At 45.0% G+C, this 14,076-nt stretch overlaps 1 protein-coding gene across 1 annotated transcript in view; it reads left to right on the top strand.

Annotated features, from left to right (window-relative positions):
- GREB1L (GREB1 like retinoic acid receptor coactivator) overlaps positions 1–13,461 on the top strand; it is a 249,869-nt gene extending 236,408 nt beyond the window's left edge. The window contains 8 exon segments of the mRNA XM_070361659.1: positions 1,577–1,738; positions 1,861–2,065; positions 6,135–6,300; positions 7,457–7,684; positions 8,595–8,736; positions 9,745–9,945; positions 10,241–10,379; positions 11,582–13,461. Of these exon segments, the coding sequence (XP_070217760.1) occupies positions 1,577–1,738; positions 1,861–2,065; positions 6,135–6,300; positions 7,457–7,684; positions 8,595–8,736; positions 9,745–9,945; positions 10,241–10,379; positions 11,582–11,745 (1,407 nt within the window). The 3' untranslated portion in view covers positions 11,746–13,461.
- Positions 13,462–14,076: the final 615 nt, after the last annotated feature.

Genomic DNA, 14,076 nt, shown 5'->3' with positions numbered 1-14,076 from the left:
GCACAGACCCAGTCTCCCTCTTACTCCAGCGTGGGGTGGTTTTGACCACAGGCACACAGAGGAGTCAGCGTGTGCTCTTTTACCTGGAGAGCACTGAGAGGTAGAATGCAGAAAGTGAGCAAGTACCCCACGCCGCTGCGCTCCTCATGGCCAGAGCATCTTTAAGCACAGAGGATGGGAAAGCAGCCAGTGATGGTTGTATCCAGCGCCTATGTGGGGGCTAAGCTCCACGCTGCTTCCCCACTTTATCTTCTTGACCTTTAGCGCTTGGCCCTGAGCGTCTGGAACAACTCTTCCTTTCTATAGCATGTGCTGGGTGGGCGCCTGGCTTCCTCCCCAGACTTGCTTCTGCACTGGAGGATCTGGTCTTCTCCATTTTTCCCAGGGAACCCAGAAGGATGTGCTGGTCTTTCTGCTCTTCTGCTAGAAGTTACCTTTCATACCCCAAATGGTTTCCTGTGTCATTGAAAACTTTCAGTGGACTGTTTGAAATCAGCTCGCAATGCTTTCTGGAATATAGATGATACAAGCCCCTGATACAAATCATTAGAAAATTCATTTTTTAGACAATATATTAAAAACCTTCTATTTAGTTTCTGTGTGATTACAGTACTGCCTAATACTTGTAAAGCAGAATGAAAGAGATCTTAAGGGGAGTGTTACAATATTATTTTTCTATGAAATGTAATATTTAGGTTGAACCTCTTGGGGAGGCTACCTGGATTGTTCTCGTGCCTGCTGACTAGTGATGCTCTCTTTTCATTAGGCCAAATATTGTCTGCATTGTAAAGACCTTTATATAATTATTCACTGAGGTGGGTTATGAGAGAGTATGTCAACTTTCCAGCAACTTAAAAAAGATGTTAGATTTGTATGTGGCTTGGATGAGTCAAATGTCTCTTCTGGAAGCCAGAGTTCTAGGGTAAGTGACCATTCAGACATCTTCAGCTTCCAGTGTAGCCAGGAAAGATGGACCCACAGGGGTGTTTTAATGATGTCAGTCTTAATAGTTTATTTAGGAAAAATATCATTTGACCTGACCCACTCAGAAGAGGCTCCCTCGGTCAGGAAGATCACCTGGAGGAGGGCATGGCGACCCACTCCAGTATTCTTGCCTGGAGAATCCCATGGGCTGAGGAGCCTGGTGGGCTACAGTCCAAAGGGTCACAGAGCTGGAGACGACTGAAGCAACTTAGCGCACACGCATGCACAGAGAAGCGTTTTCCCCCGTAACTGGGCACCTTTGGGAGTGTTTGCATAGCAAGACCTCCCAGAGGCATACTGGACCTCTGCAGGCCTGAGCACTAGTGGTTCTAAGAAGGTGAGAAATCGTAGTTTTCAGCAGCAGTCACTGTGCCACCCTCAGAGAGGCTGTTTGGGGTGAGAAGCTTGGATCTCGTGTCAGCCACTAAAGATGAAGTGTTTGCCTTCTCTGACACTGCACGCACAGCCAGGTCTGGCGGGAGGTAGAAGTCCAGGATAGCTGGCCTCTATCAATAATCATCTTGAGAGGAGCAGCCTGGAAGCTTGCCAACTGTGAGCTTACACGCCCTCCCTTTGCTCTTTGCAAACGCAGATGTCCGACTCTACTCTCCACGCCTTCACGTTCTCATCCTCCATGCTGGGAGAAGAGGTGCAGCTCTACTTCATCATTCCCAAATCCAAAGAGAGTCACTTTGTCTTCAGCAAGCAGGGCAAGCACCTGGAGAGCATGCGGCTGCCACTGGTCTCAGACAAGGTGGGTGATAGCGTCTGGATGCACGGACAGACGGCCTCAGGTACTAGAGCCAGTTTTATAAGCATCTAGTATCTAAGGGTTCTAATTTCTCTTTTTGGCTTCTGGTCTTTTTCTTTCAGCAGAATTTGAACGTGGTCAAGAGCCCTATTTTCACCCCCTCCAGCGGTCGCCACGAGCACGGACTCCTAAACCTCTTTCACGCTATGGAGGGCATCAGCCACTTGCACCTGCTGGTGGTCAAAGAGTATGAGATGCCGCTGTACCGCAAATACTGGCCCAACCACATCATGCTGGTGCTTCCTGGCATGTTCAACAACGCAGGCGTGGGTAAGGGGGCGCGCGGGATGCCGGGCAAGGGCTGGGAAGAGAGATACCAAGCCAAGCTCCATTCCTCAGGCTTCCAGAGGGTCCCATGACCCTGGAAAGTGTCTTGTTCTGTGTACCAAACGACTTTTGACTCTCTAAAAAAAAATTATTTTTGGCTGGGCTTGCTCTTCATTGCTGCAGACTTTTCTCTAGTTGTGGTGAGCCGTGGCTACTCTCTCGTTGCGGAGCATGGGCTCTAGGGCATGTAGACTTGAGTGGTTGCGGCACGTGGGCTCAGTAGTTGAGTCCCAGCCTCTAGAGCACAGGCTCAGTCGTTGCGGCACACAGGCTTAGTTGCTCCTCAGCATGTGGGATCTTCCCCCGTCAGGAATCAAACCCGTGTCTCTTGTGTCGGCAGGTAGACTCTTCACCACTGAGCCACTAAGGAAGCCCTTGACTCCTCTTTAAATGAGTTTTCATTTCTCTTTATCTTCAGTCTTGCAGAATTTTTTAACTTCTGAGGACTAGCATCCAAAGAAGTCACTGATACACTGAGCACCCTGGGAGGGCTTGGGACTCCGGCCAGCACAGGCTGCAGGTGTTGCTCGCTACCAGCTGGCAGCAGGGACCTCACAGAGAGGACAGTCAGAGGAGGAGGGGGGTTAGCAGTTCGGACCCAGGTCTGGTGGGATCGTTGGGGGTCATCGCTGATCTTAAAGGCACACAGCAAGTTCTCGGGGGTTCTGTACAGCTGGGGACTGAAGCACCATCACTGCTGATGGCAGTCATCTTAAAAGTGCCTGGAAGTCTTTCCTGCTTTTCCCCTCGGGATTTAAGGTCAGTGGGCTGATTTTCAAGGGGACACCTGGCTGTTGAGTGTACTGACAGAGCGTGAGGAGGAACTAGAGACAGAGGTCCAGAGCTGCTTCGTTTACCCCTGAAGGCAGGAGACCTCCAACCGGATCCAGTGTCCTAGAGCTCTGCTCTCTGCCCACTCCCTGCATTTCACTCACTCCCCATCGGCTTCAGTGGGAATTTCGAGGCAGAGCTTCAGGAGGGCTGAGGATCAAGAGCTTTAGAGCCCACTGCTGGAGTGAAGGCAGAAAAGACCTGAGTAGTGCCCTGGATCCACGTGGGCCTTCTCTCCAGATCTCTCTCCCCTTTCCTTCTTAAGACTCTTCCTTTCTTGTTCTCTATTTCATTCCTTTTCATTTCCTTAAGTTTTAGCCTTAATATTGATTAAAATATTTTCCAAACAGGTTTATATTTTTAATGTAATTTTATTTCCCATCACTTAACATCAAATGAGGTAAGAATTTCACATATTTCTGGTCCTTTATCCTTCCCCAAAACACATATCCCCAAACTTAACTAAAATCTTTCTCTATGTTTACATGACCCTCACACCTTTCCATGCCTAACTGACCTTTAGGAGAAAATATTTCCTCATCCCAGATTTGAGTGAATTTGTTTAGTGCCAGTTTTGCCATTTTTGTAATCATCTGGGGAGAGAAACCAACATATATGCAAATGAAGCAGCATTTATTTTTAATTGATACACAGCACAAAACTTAGCCGTTGTTCCGTGTACGGCTCAGCATTCATCAGTACGTTCACACTGTTGTGCAGCCAGTCTCCAGAACTCCTGTCCATCTGGCAAAACCGACTCAGTAACGTCAAAGGGGAACTCCCCATTTTTATTACCACTCACTCACTAATGGACCCTTGGTCTGCTCCTCACCTTCCGACATTGTGAATGATGCTGCTGTGGACACGAACACAAATCTCAAAACCCTGCTTTCCGTTCTTATACCCCAAAGTAGAATTGCTTAATCACATAGTAATTCCACTTTTAATTTTTTTTTTTAGGAATTGACATACTGTTTTTCATAATGGCTTGTGCATTCTTACCAACAATGTAAAATGGTTCCGGTTTTAACACATCTTCACTAACACTTGTGTTTTTTGGGAATTTTTGCTGTTGTTAGTAGCCAACCTAATGGGTGTGTGATGGTATCTTGTGATTTACATTTTCCTAATCATTAGTGATGTTGATCGTATTTTTATTTGCTTACTGGCCATTTGTGTATCTTCTTTGGAGAATCTATTTTTAGTAAGGTTTTTGTTGTTGACTTGTAGGAGTTCTTTGTATATTCTAGATTTTCACCCCTTATCAGATAAGGTTTGTAAATATTTTCTCCTATTCCAAATGAGAATGTGTTCTTTGCAGTTTTAAATTTTTATGTGGTCCAATTTATTTTTTCTCGTTGCCTATGCTTTTGGTGTCACAGCCAACAAATCAACAAACTGTTGCCAAAACCAGTATCATTAAGCTTTTCCCCATGTTTTCTTCTAAGAGTTTTATAAAAGCTCTTTGGTCCATTTTGATTTCTTTATACAGCATTAAGATGAGGGTCCAGCTTCATTGTTTTACATTTGAATGGTCTTAGCACCTCTGTCAAAAACTCATTCGACCATATATGCAAGGGTGTTTCTGGACTCTGTATTCTTATTCCATCGGCTATGTCTATCTGCTACACTGGTTTGATTACTCTAGTTTTGTAGTCAGTCAAGTGTGAGACCTCCAGCTTTGCCGTTCTTTTTCAAAGATTGTTTTGGTGATTCAGAGCCCTTTGAAGTTCCATGTGAATTTAAAAATGAATTTTTCTGTTCTAACAAAAGAAAAACTGATACTTTGATAGGGATTGTATTAAATTTGTGGATTGCTTTGTGGGATGTTTAAACAGTATTGCACCTTCCAGTCCATGAACATGTCTTTCCACTTATTTGGAAACACTTTCAGCAGTGTTTTGTACTTTTTAGTGTACTGGTCTTTAGCCTCCTTGGTTAAACATGTATTCCAAGTATTCTTTTTGATGAAAATGAAGCACTTCTTAATTTCCCTTTTAGATTGTTCATTGTTATTATATAGAAACACAGCTAATTTGTGTCTGCAGCTCTGCTGAATTTATTCTAACATGTGCATGTGTATAATATTTAAGGTTTTCCTCACATAAATTCATGTCTACAGATAATTTTACTTCTTGCCAACTCGGGTGACTTGTGTGTGTGTGTGTGTGTGTGTGTGTAGTTTCTCTGGCTAGGATTTTCAGTACTATGTTAAATAGAAGTGGTAAAGTTGGGCATCCTTGTCTTATTCTTGATCTTAAAGGAAAAGCTTTCAGTTTTTCACCATTGAGTATGTTAGCTGTGGGCTTTTTCATATATGACCCATATAATGCAAAGTATTACACACATGCTCTTAAAAAGTATCAGTAGATTTTCCTAAACCCCAGCATTACCTTCTATCTACTCAAACTATTTTCCTGGTTCCTCCGTGGACTTAATTGGGGTTTTTTGAGCTTCTTTATTCTATGTTTTGTTTCATTTTAGGGTCTGTGTTAGTCGCTCAATCATGTCTGACTCTTTGTGACCCCCATGGACTGTAGCCCACCAGGCTACTCTGTCCATGGGATTCTCCAAGAATACTGGAGTGGGGGAAAAAAAAATACTTGAGTGGGTTGCCATTCCCTTCTCCAGGGGATCTTCCTGAACCCAGGTCTCCTGCATTGCAGGGAGATACTTTACCATCTGAGCCACTAGGGAAGCCTCGTTTTAGGGTGGCTCATTCATAAAACCTGGCTAATTCCTGATGGTCATCATCTTAATTGCTAACACTGAGTACTCACTCACCGTGTGCAGCACTGTCCTGAGCACCATACGACAGTCCTATGAAGTAGACATCATCATCACCTTCTTACAGGTGGGGAAGCCTAAGCACAGGAATCCTAGCAGCACTCCTCAAAGTGCAGCTCACCAATCACCTGTGAAAAGGTCTCTGGCCCCTCATCAGACACCACTAGTGTGAGCCTCTGGTGGTGGGCTCCAGGAATCTGCATTTTAAACAATTTCCTGGATGATTCTTGCCTGCACTGATGTGTGGGAATCGCAGCCCTGGATGTCTGGTCAACCCCCATGTGCACAGTCACCAGGCGAACACGCACGCATACGGAGAGAATGGGATGCGTCTGTGGGGCCTCCACTAAGCCCAAGAGGGGAACGTCCAAGCCGTCTTTGTGTTGCCTTCCAGGTGCTGCCAGGTTCCTCATTAAGGAGTTGTCTTACCACAACCTGGAGCTGGAGAGAAACCGCCTGGAAGAGCTGGGAGTTAAACGCCAGTGTGTCTGGCCTTTCATTGTCGTGATGGATGACTCATGTGTCCTGTGGAACATTCACAGTGTTCAGGAGCAGACCAGGTAGGGACGGTTCTGTGCAGTTCTAGGAATGTGACATGTGCCACCGAGCAGGTCCTCTCCTCGGCCATCATGGCACAGTACAGTAAACAAGGGCACAGCTTCCCAGAGCAGAGCCACCATCCAAGACCACTTACTCTCACCAGCATGTTCTGTGGTGACTTAGGGATTTTTTAATCTAGACACTTGGTATGCCATTAAATTTCTGGACTGTTTGTGTTATCGCAGCTTTGGTCTGCTCTAAGTCTGTTGAAAAACACTGTGGTTTATGTAGAAAGACCACTGGCTTCTGAATCGGAATGGTTTTTAGCCCCAGCTCTGCTTCCTGTCTGGATGAAAAGGGAAAGTTATTCCATCTCTGTCTCAATTCCATCCCCTATAAAATTATGGCTGGGCCAAAATGCATGGTTCTCCTCCTGGCGCAGTGGTGAGGGGATCTATGAGGACCATGAAATGCTAAACCTGGAGACATCCTATGCAGTAAATGAGCCCAGATGTTCACAGCCCCAGTGAAACACTGTGCCACATGGTCTCAAGGCCCTTCCAGCTCAGACATGTGATCCTATGCCCTCATTTCCCTGGTGGATTTGAAGCCAGGGACATTGAGAAATATTCCTTTATCATACCATAATTACCAGGACCGGGAAGAGTACCTGTGTGCTTCTAACCTCTGGCTGCCTCGCTTTGGTAACTCCCTGTTCATTACTCTCCTTGAAAATGGGCCGGATTTCCTTCTCTGCCTTTAAGGGGTCAGCCTCAGTGGCTCAGTGGTAAAGAGCCTGCCTGGCAGTGCAGGAGGGGCAGGTTTGACCCCTGGGTCATGAAGATCCCGTGGAGGAGGAAATGGCAACCCACTCCAGTATTCTCGCCTGGAAAATTACAGGACAGAGGAGCCTGGCATGCTCCAGAGCATGGGGTAGCAAAGAGTTGGACACACACAAGGACGCTCACCCCTGGAAGGCAGCTTCTCTAGATCAGCAGTGACAGCATGAAAAGCAGGCTTGACATCCTTGTCCACTCCAGACTAAGAGAAAGTCAACCAGCTAGTTGTGTCCTTTACAGATATTAATACCGTGCAGTAGTGTCAGCTCTTCCCAAGTGACCATGTCTTCAGTGATACTGAGTGATCTCTTATGTAAACGAACTCTGCATTTCATAGCCAGCCCATGGAAACAGGAGTTTCCAGTAAGAATGTGTCCTTGAAGAGTGTCTTGCAGCACATGGAGGCGACACCGAAAATCGTGCACTATGCGATCCTGGGCATCCAGAAGTGGAGCAGCAGGCTGACTTCTCGGAGCCTCAAGGTCCCGTTCTCTAGGTGCCACGTGCACGACTTCATCCTCCTCAACATAGACCTGACTCAGAACGTGCAGTACGACTTCAACAGGTAAGCTGGGCTCCTGGATGCGCATCATCCTGCCGGTTACTGACTGTTTCTGCCCAGCTCCAGCCTCTGTAATGTGTTTATTCCTGTCTCTGAGAAACTAAGACTGTTTATACGGACAGAGAATGGGGCATCACAAGCCCCAAGTGCCCCTTCATCACTGTTCAAACTGACCCAGACTCAGTCACGAGTGCTGCAATGTGAAATGCTTAGGAAACATATTTCGGCCATCTTATTATTCTACAAGAACTCAAACAGGGACCAAATTGTTTCATCAGTGGAAATCAGTGTGTGGACCCATAAACCTATTCACGATTAACCTTTCACTCAAAACTCGGATGGTAGTCACTTCCTGAGATGTTAGCAAGACCCTGAGATCTGGATCCTGTAGGGAAAAGCCAGCTAGCCCTGGCCTTGCCTCGCGAATGAACTACATACATGTCCCAGAAAATCCGAAATGGCCAAGGAAGAATGTCAGAGACCGTCAAGTCCCTCTTAAGTCAACCCCTGAGCTGCAGCTCTTAGAATATTCTGTAGCGATTTCACTTCTGTTTTAAATTTGGCAGATGCTTCATCCTGTTTGCAGCCAGGATGTTAACACTGGGAGCAGCTCTGCACTCCTGTCCCACGAGAGTACAGAGTATGTGGTCCTGTTTCAGCTCAGGGGTGCCTAAGTAAGGCGCTGTGCCATGTCTGGGACCAGTCACCTCACTGCCTCCTTCCTTAATGACTGTGGTGTCCCCATCAGGGCATTACAACACAAGCCAGTGTGCACAGAGCCAGCTCCATGTGGGGGAAAGGCCGGCTTTGTTTGAGGTGGCCACCTCACATCTGCCACAGATGTTGTCCCTAAGTGGCACAGCTGAGAGGTGACAGGCAGTCAACGGAACCTACCGTTGTGGTTCTAATTTAGGTATTTCTGTGAAGATGTTGACTTTAACCTGAGAACGAACAGTAGTGGACTACTCATCTGCCGCTTTAACAACTTCAGTCTCATGAAGAAACATGTGCAAGTTGGCGGGCAGAGGGACTTTATCATTAAACCAAAGATCATGGTAAGTTGGCAAGCTTGAGTCTCCTGCTGAAAATAAGATGATCTCTCAATATCTGTTTTCTGGTACCGGCATTAAGTATGTGCCACTTGACTGGAAAGTGAGGTAACAAAAGGGAGGCCACTCTTAATGTCAAATCTGGAGCCTTGTTTCCCTCACTGAGGACTCATCTAGAGCCAAACCGAAGTTTTGAAATTTCAACAGAATTACCTTTAGATTTAAGGCTTAACTCCACCAAAGCTTTAGTTTCAAATGTGTTCTATAAACTAGCAAAGTTAACATTTTTTACATTCGTTATGTAACAGGTGAGAGAAATGTAAATCAAATTGCTTGCTTGCATGGTCCTCTGCCAGTTTTATTTTTAAAGTAAGGCAGATCAGAACCTGTTAAGGGTTAATTCTATGGGCCTACCCTTTTCCGTTTATAAGATATGCTGGTAGCTAATCATTTATAGGGCTTCCCAGGAGGCACAGCAGTAAAGAATCTGTCTGCAATGCAGGAGATTTGATCCCTGGGTTGGGAAGATCCCTTGGAGCAGGAAATGGCAACCCACTCCAGTATTCTTGCCTGGGAAACCCCATGGACAGAGAAGCCTGGCAGGCTACAGTCCATGGAGTTGGAAGAGATGGACTCGACTGGGCATGCACAATCATCTACAGCATGTGGACTATCCAGTGGAGCTTAAAGACCTCCGTGCTTTTTTTTCTGGTGCTGACAGGATGGGGTTTAACCCATCCACATCCAGTAGTGCTGTAAAAAGGTTTCTGTTGGTCCTTACAATGTACATGCTAAATGCGCAAACTTTCAAAGCAGCCTCCTCTAACATTTGCTCGGGCCCTTGCTGTGTATAAATTATGTTAAATCCCACAGCAAGCATTTCAGAACCCAAGGACGACAAGACGGTGCTGCTGCCTTTCCTGCGGGCTGTCAGGATGCAGGCGTGCTCTCCTGGCGGGGGTCACACAACGCCTGCGCAAACATTTCCCATCCCTCCCTTGGCTCTGATTCCAGGTGTCAGAGAGCATGGCGCCTATCCTGCCCCTGCAGTACGTCTGTGCTCCCGACAGTGAGCACACCCTTCTGGCAGCCCCTGCACAGTTCCTCCTGGAGAAGTTCCTGCAGCACGCCTCCTACAAACTCTTCCCCAAAGCTATCCGAAACTTTCGGAGCCCCGTGCTGGCCATCGACTGCTACCTTAACATTGGACCAGAGGTAAAGGGGGAGGGGCCGGGGCTCTCGGGTAGAGGGGCTTGTTCTGCATCTGGCAGTTTCTCTCATAACTACCTTTATTATGAGAAATAAGAGAAGCTTTAGGTAGGTTAAAACTTAGCACACAAAGGGAGTACAAAGCTCAGATAAGCAGCCCCCTTAAGTTCCAATAAAACGTGTCTCCGTTACCTGACCCTGAGATGGACAGCTAGAAAGGAAGGCAAGGATCATCAGCTGACTACGCGGAGGTTTTACTGGCTTTTGAAATGCTGGCGTGCTCTGTGCTTGATGGTTGCAGGTGGCCGTGTGCTACGTCAGCTCCAGACCCCACTCCAGCAACGCCAACTGTGAAGGGGTGTGCTTCGGGGGACTCCTCCTGTACCTCTGTGACTCTTTTGTAGGTGCTGATCTTCTCAAGAAATTTAAGTTTCTCAAAGGTAAATCAAATTCAGTATCTTGCTTGTGAGTGCTGCTAGTTTCCCACTGGACAAAATGCAGACGTGAAAATTATGAAAGAGCACTTTAACAATCATTTTGCCAATAAGCTGAATACCTTTGAAACTGGGGCACTGACTTTTTTCAAACAAGGGAGTTAGGCTAAATGTGGATAAATATAGCCAGGTTTAAGATGTTGTCGCCGCTATTAATTTTACATAGGAATGATGCAATGCAAATGCTTCTCATATAAATCTAATTTCAATAAAAATTAGTGAGTTTTGATTCTGGAATAGAAGCCAAAGTTGCTTCAACAGGTATGTAGCATACAGAGGTTTGCTTAAAAACAAACTGCAGATTAAGCATCACAAATAACCTTGATAAGGTGACTCCTGAGGTTGGTGAAAAAAGGTTCAGTATGCTGTGTACAGCGTGCCATTTTTATGAGAACAGGAGAAACTGTATTTACTTATATGTGTGTGTATAAAACACATCTGGAGCTGTGTGTGTGTGGAGGGAGGGAACAGGAGGAAGCATCTTGGGGGCATTTGGCAATATCTGGAGACATATCATGTTGTCACAGGGTGGGGTGCTGCAGGCACAGAGTGGGAAGAAGCCAAGGACACTGCTAAACATACCACAAGAACAAAATAGCACAATAGTCACGTGGCCCCCAGTGCCAAGGTTGAGAACCCCTGATCTAGCGGGACTCACAGAACCTTACAACGTGGGTTTTAATGCTGGTTACCACAGCAGAAGGGCTTCCCTAGTGGCTCAGTGGTCAAGAATCTGCCTGCAATGCAGGAGACCTGGGCTCAATCCCTAGATCAGGAAGATCCCCTGGAGAAGTGAATGGCAGTCCACACCAATATTCTTGCCTGGAGAATTCCATGGACAGAGGAGCCTGGTGGGCCAAAGTCCATGGGGTTGCAGAGTTGGACGTGACTGAGCAACTCACACACACACACACAAAGAAGGGGTGGGGTGTGGTTGGGAGGGCTTTCACTTTACATTCTTTCAAGCTTTGCCATTTTTAACAGTTTCTTTATTCAAAGTAAATAATCAAATGAACAGTCCTGACAGGTTACTTGTATATGTTGGTTCTCAAAAGTGTTCCCTTAAGGGATATAATCAGAGGGAGGAAAGAAAGGCTTTTAAGTCCTTTCAACCCCTGAGCCTTACACATCCCTGCTTTCTCCTGAAGGTGCTACCCTGTGTGTCATCTGCCAAGACAGAAGCTCCCTGCGCCAAACGATTGTCCGCTTGGAGCTGGAGGACGAGTGGCAGTTCCGCCTCCGGGACGAGTTCCAGACCGCCAACAGCAGCGACGACAAGCCGCTCTACTTTCTCACCGGACGTCATGTATGATCTTTTGAAGAGACCAAAACTAGCAAAGGGATGCCTAGATGTGGTGGGGCAGAAATAATGATTGGGAATTTAATTTTTTCCTTTAAAGTACAATCACTGTGGAGCAAAGTGCAACATGTATTTGTCTGTTCTCCAAAGAAACCCCCACCCCCAAATCTGACCCAGATCTCTGGGGGGCATCACTTCCTTTCACTTCCAGTTTCAGGACCTTAAATTCAGGTCAACTCCACCCTAGGTAGTTATGCAATTAACTCAAGATGTGGTCTGCCCACGGGAGCCTGAGGAGGAAATACTGTGGAGAAACCGCATGGATGCTGCGTTGTTTTTTCTACTATGCTCTGTCAGGGGGAAAACTGACTCTTGGCGTTAGCGAGCCTGAATGTGTTACGTGAGACTCACGCCATTGGTGTGGAATTAATTGAAGATTAACATTTGAGGCCTGAGCCCTCAGTTTCTCTTCAGATCTGTACTTTGGTACAGTATTACTCAGGGGTCTGAAATGATAGAATGTAGAAGATATTTGTATTTAAAAAAAAAAGTAGCCTTGTCTTTCTCTGTGCAGTGTTAGTTTATGATTTATAATCTTGTATGTATTGAAACTTTTGGCAAAATTTCCACAGGAGTTGAAAGTTTACTATTTAAACTGAACAAACACGTTAGTAAATGCAGAGCAGGCCTTGTGTGTATTTATGCAGCTTCTCCTGGCTTAAGTTCTTTTGCTTTATCCATTCTTTAAAAATGTTTCCAGTCTCTTAAGCACATCGTGAGAATATGAACAGTGATTAATCTTGTACAAGGAAAACCTGATTCAAAAGTTGAGCCAATTAAGAAGGTTTCAGCAGTCACCCCACACCCACTCCATTGGGTTGGAATTAAGCATTTGGCACCAGCAAAGCTAAATGTCAGGCAGGCTAAGCTTCTGTGTGGAGTGGAACTAGTTTGTTTCCTTTCAAAGACTAAAGCAGTTTCCTTTCAAAGATACACTGAATTAGCTGCCTTATACTGACAATACCACAGAAACTGCTGAAATGGGAAACAGAGCCATAGAGAGAGAGAGGCTGTTTTACTTAATTCTACCAGCGAGTGAGTGAGTGAGTGTGTGTGTGTGTAGTAAAAAAGAATTCCATTTAAGTCTCTGACTCAAAAATCAGCAGGGGAAATTTGTTCAGTATCAACAGCAGGAGGCATAAGTTTTATACAGACTTTTACCACATATTTTAATCAAAAACAGATTTCTAGAAAATGTTCTAGAACATACTAAGTTTATTGGAAGTTGATTCTTCCAAATTACTTCAATTCTCATTTATGGCTTGACATTTTTCTTATTAGCCCATATATCACTTTATCTCCACTTTACACAGCCATTTTTACTTGAATAGATGTCTTGTTTATGGCCAGAAACCACTGCAAGGGGCCTGCTAAGCCTGCGTTCACTCAGAACAGACAGTGTTACCTGACCAGCTTTACTAGTTTGTGATACGGAGTTTACAGAGAGTGAAAAGACAGAATGTACTAATCTGAAAATGATTTCAGATCTCTTGGTTTTAATAGCTATTTTTGTTTTATATATATCTTAAAATGAACAATTCCTTTTAAAAATTCCATTTTTAATTGATCTTTAAGGAGGACCTGCCTTATATATGCTTTAAAAATACTTGTTAATTTTACTTCAGCAGAACTTTTGGCAAAGAGGTACGTTCTGAAGCAGGCTGCTTTAGATATGGATGTATTTCATTGGTTTTGTTGAAAGGGCCTACTGCAGATGATATCAAGAAACCCACTGCTTGTGCAATATTCCAATATTTACTATATAGGGCAAATAAAATACTTGAAATAATCCTTAAACAGCTGTTCCTGGGGCAGATGGCCTCTCAGGGTTTCTTCTGGCTTTATGGCTTCAGTCTAAGGAAAAAAACTTTTCAAAAAAACTACTTATTTGAGCTGTGGAGACTCCATATTTATTAGGACTACACTCGGAAAAAATCAGATGATTATGATCTCTTAAATTCTGTAACTCTGTGGAAGAGAAATGCCAGAATAAAGCCAAAAGACCATCACCCTGATGATGGAGAATTTAAACTGACCTGCCTATTCTTTTCAGTGTCTGTCTTACCAAGGCTTGGATCTTTTAAAATCACCTTATCAGTATAATTCTTTAGAGAATGTTAGGTCATTCTCCTTTAAGGATAAAATTGCACAAGCACAGACCACCATGATTTGGTTAATACAACCCCTGGTGTGTTCCACTTCAAGCCTCGCCAGCCCTTAGAATATCATGGTGGGAATGTGTTCACTTGGCCTGCAGAATAACTGACCTATAGACCTGTTAAA

The sequence above is a fragment of the Bos mutus genome, chromosome 24 (genome assembly GCF_027580195.1).
Source record: "Bos mutus isolate GX-2022 chromosome 24, NWIPB_WYAK_1.1, whole genome shotgun sequence".
Lineage (NCBI taxonomy): Eukaryota > Metazoa > Chordata > Mammalia > Artiodactyla > Bovidae > Bos > Bos mutus.
Note: the sequence above shows the minus strand (reverse complement) of the source record. Positions and strands in the feature narration are given on the sequence as shown.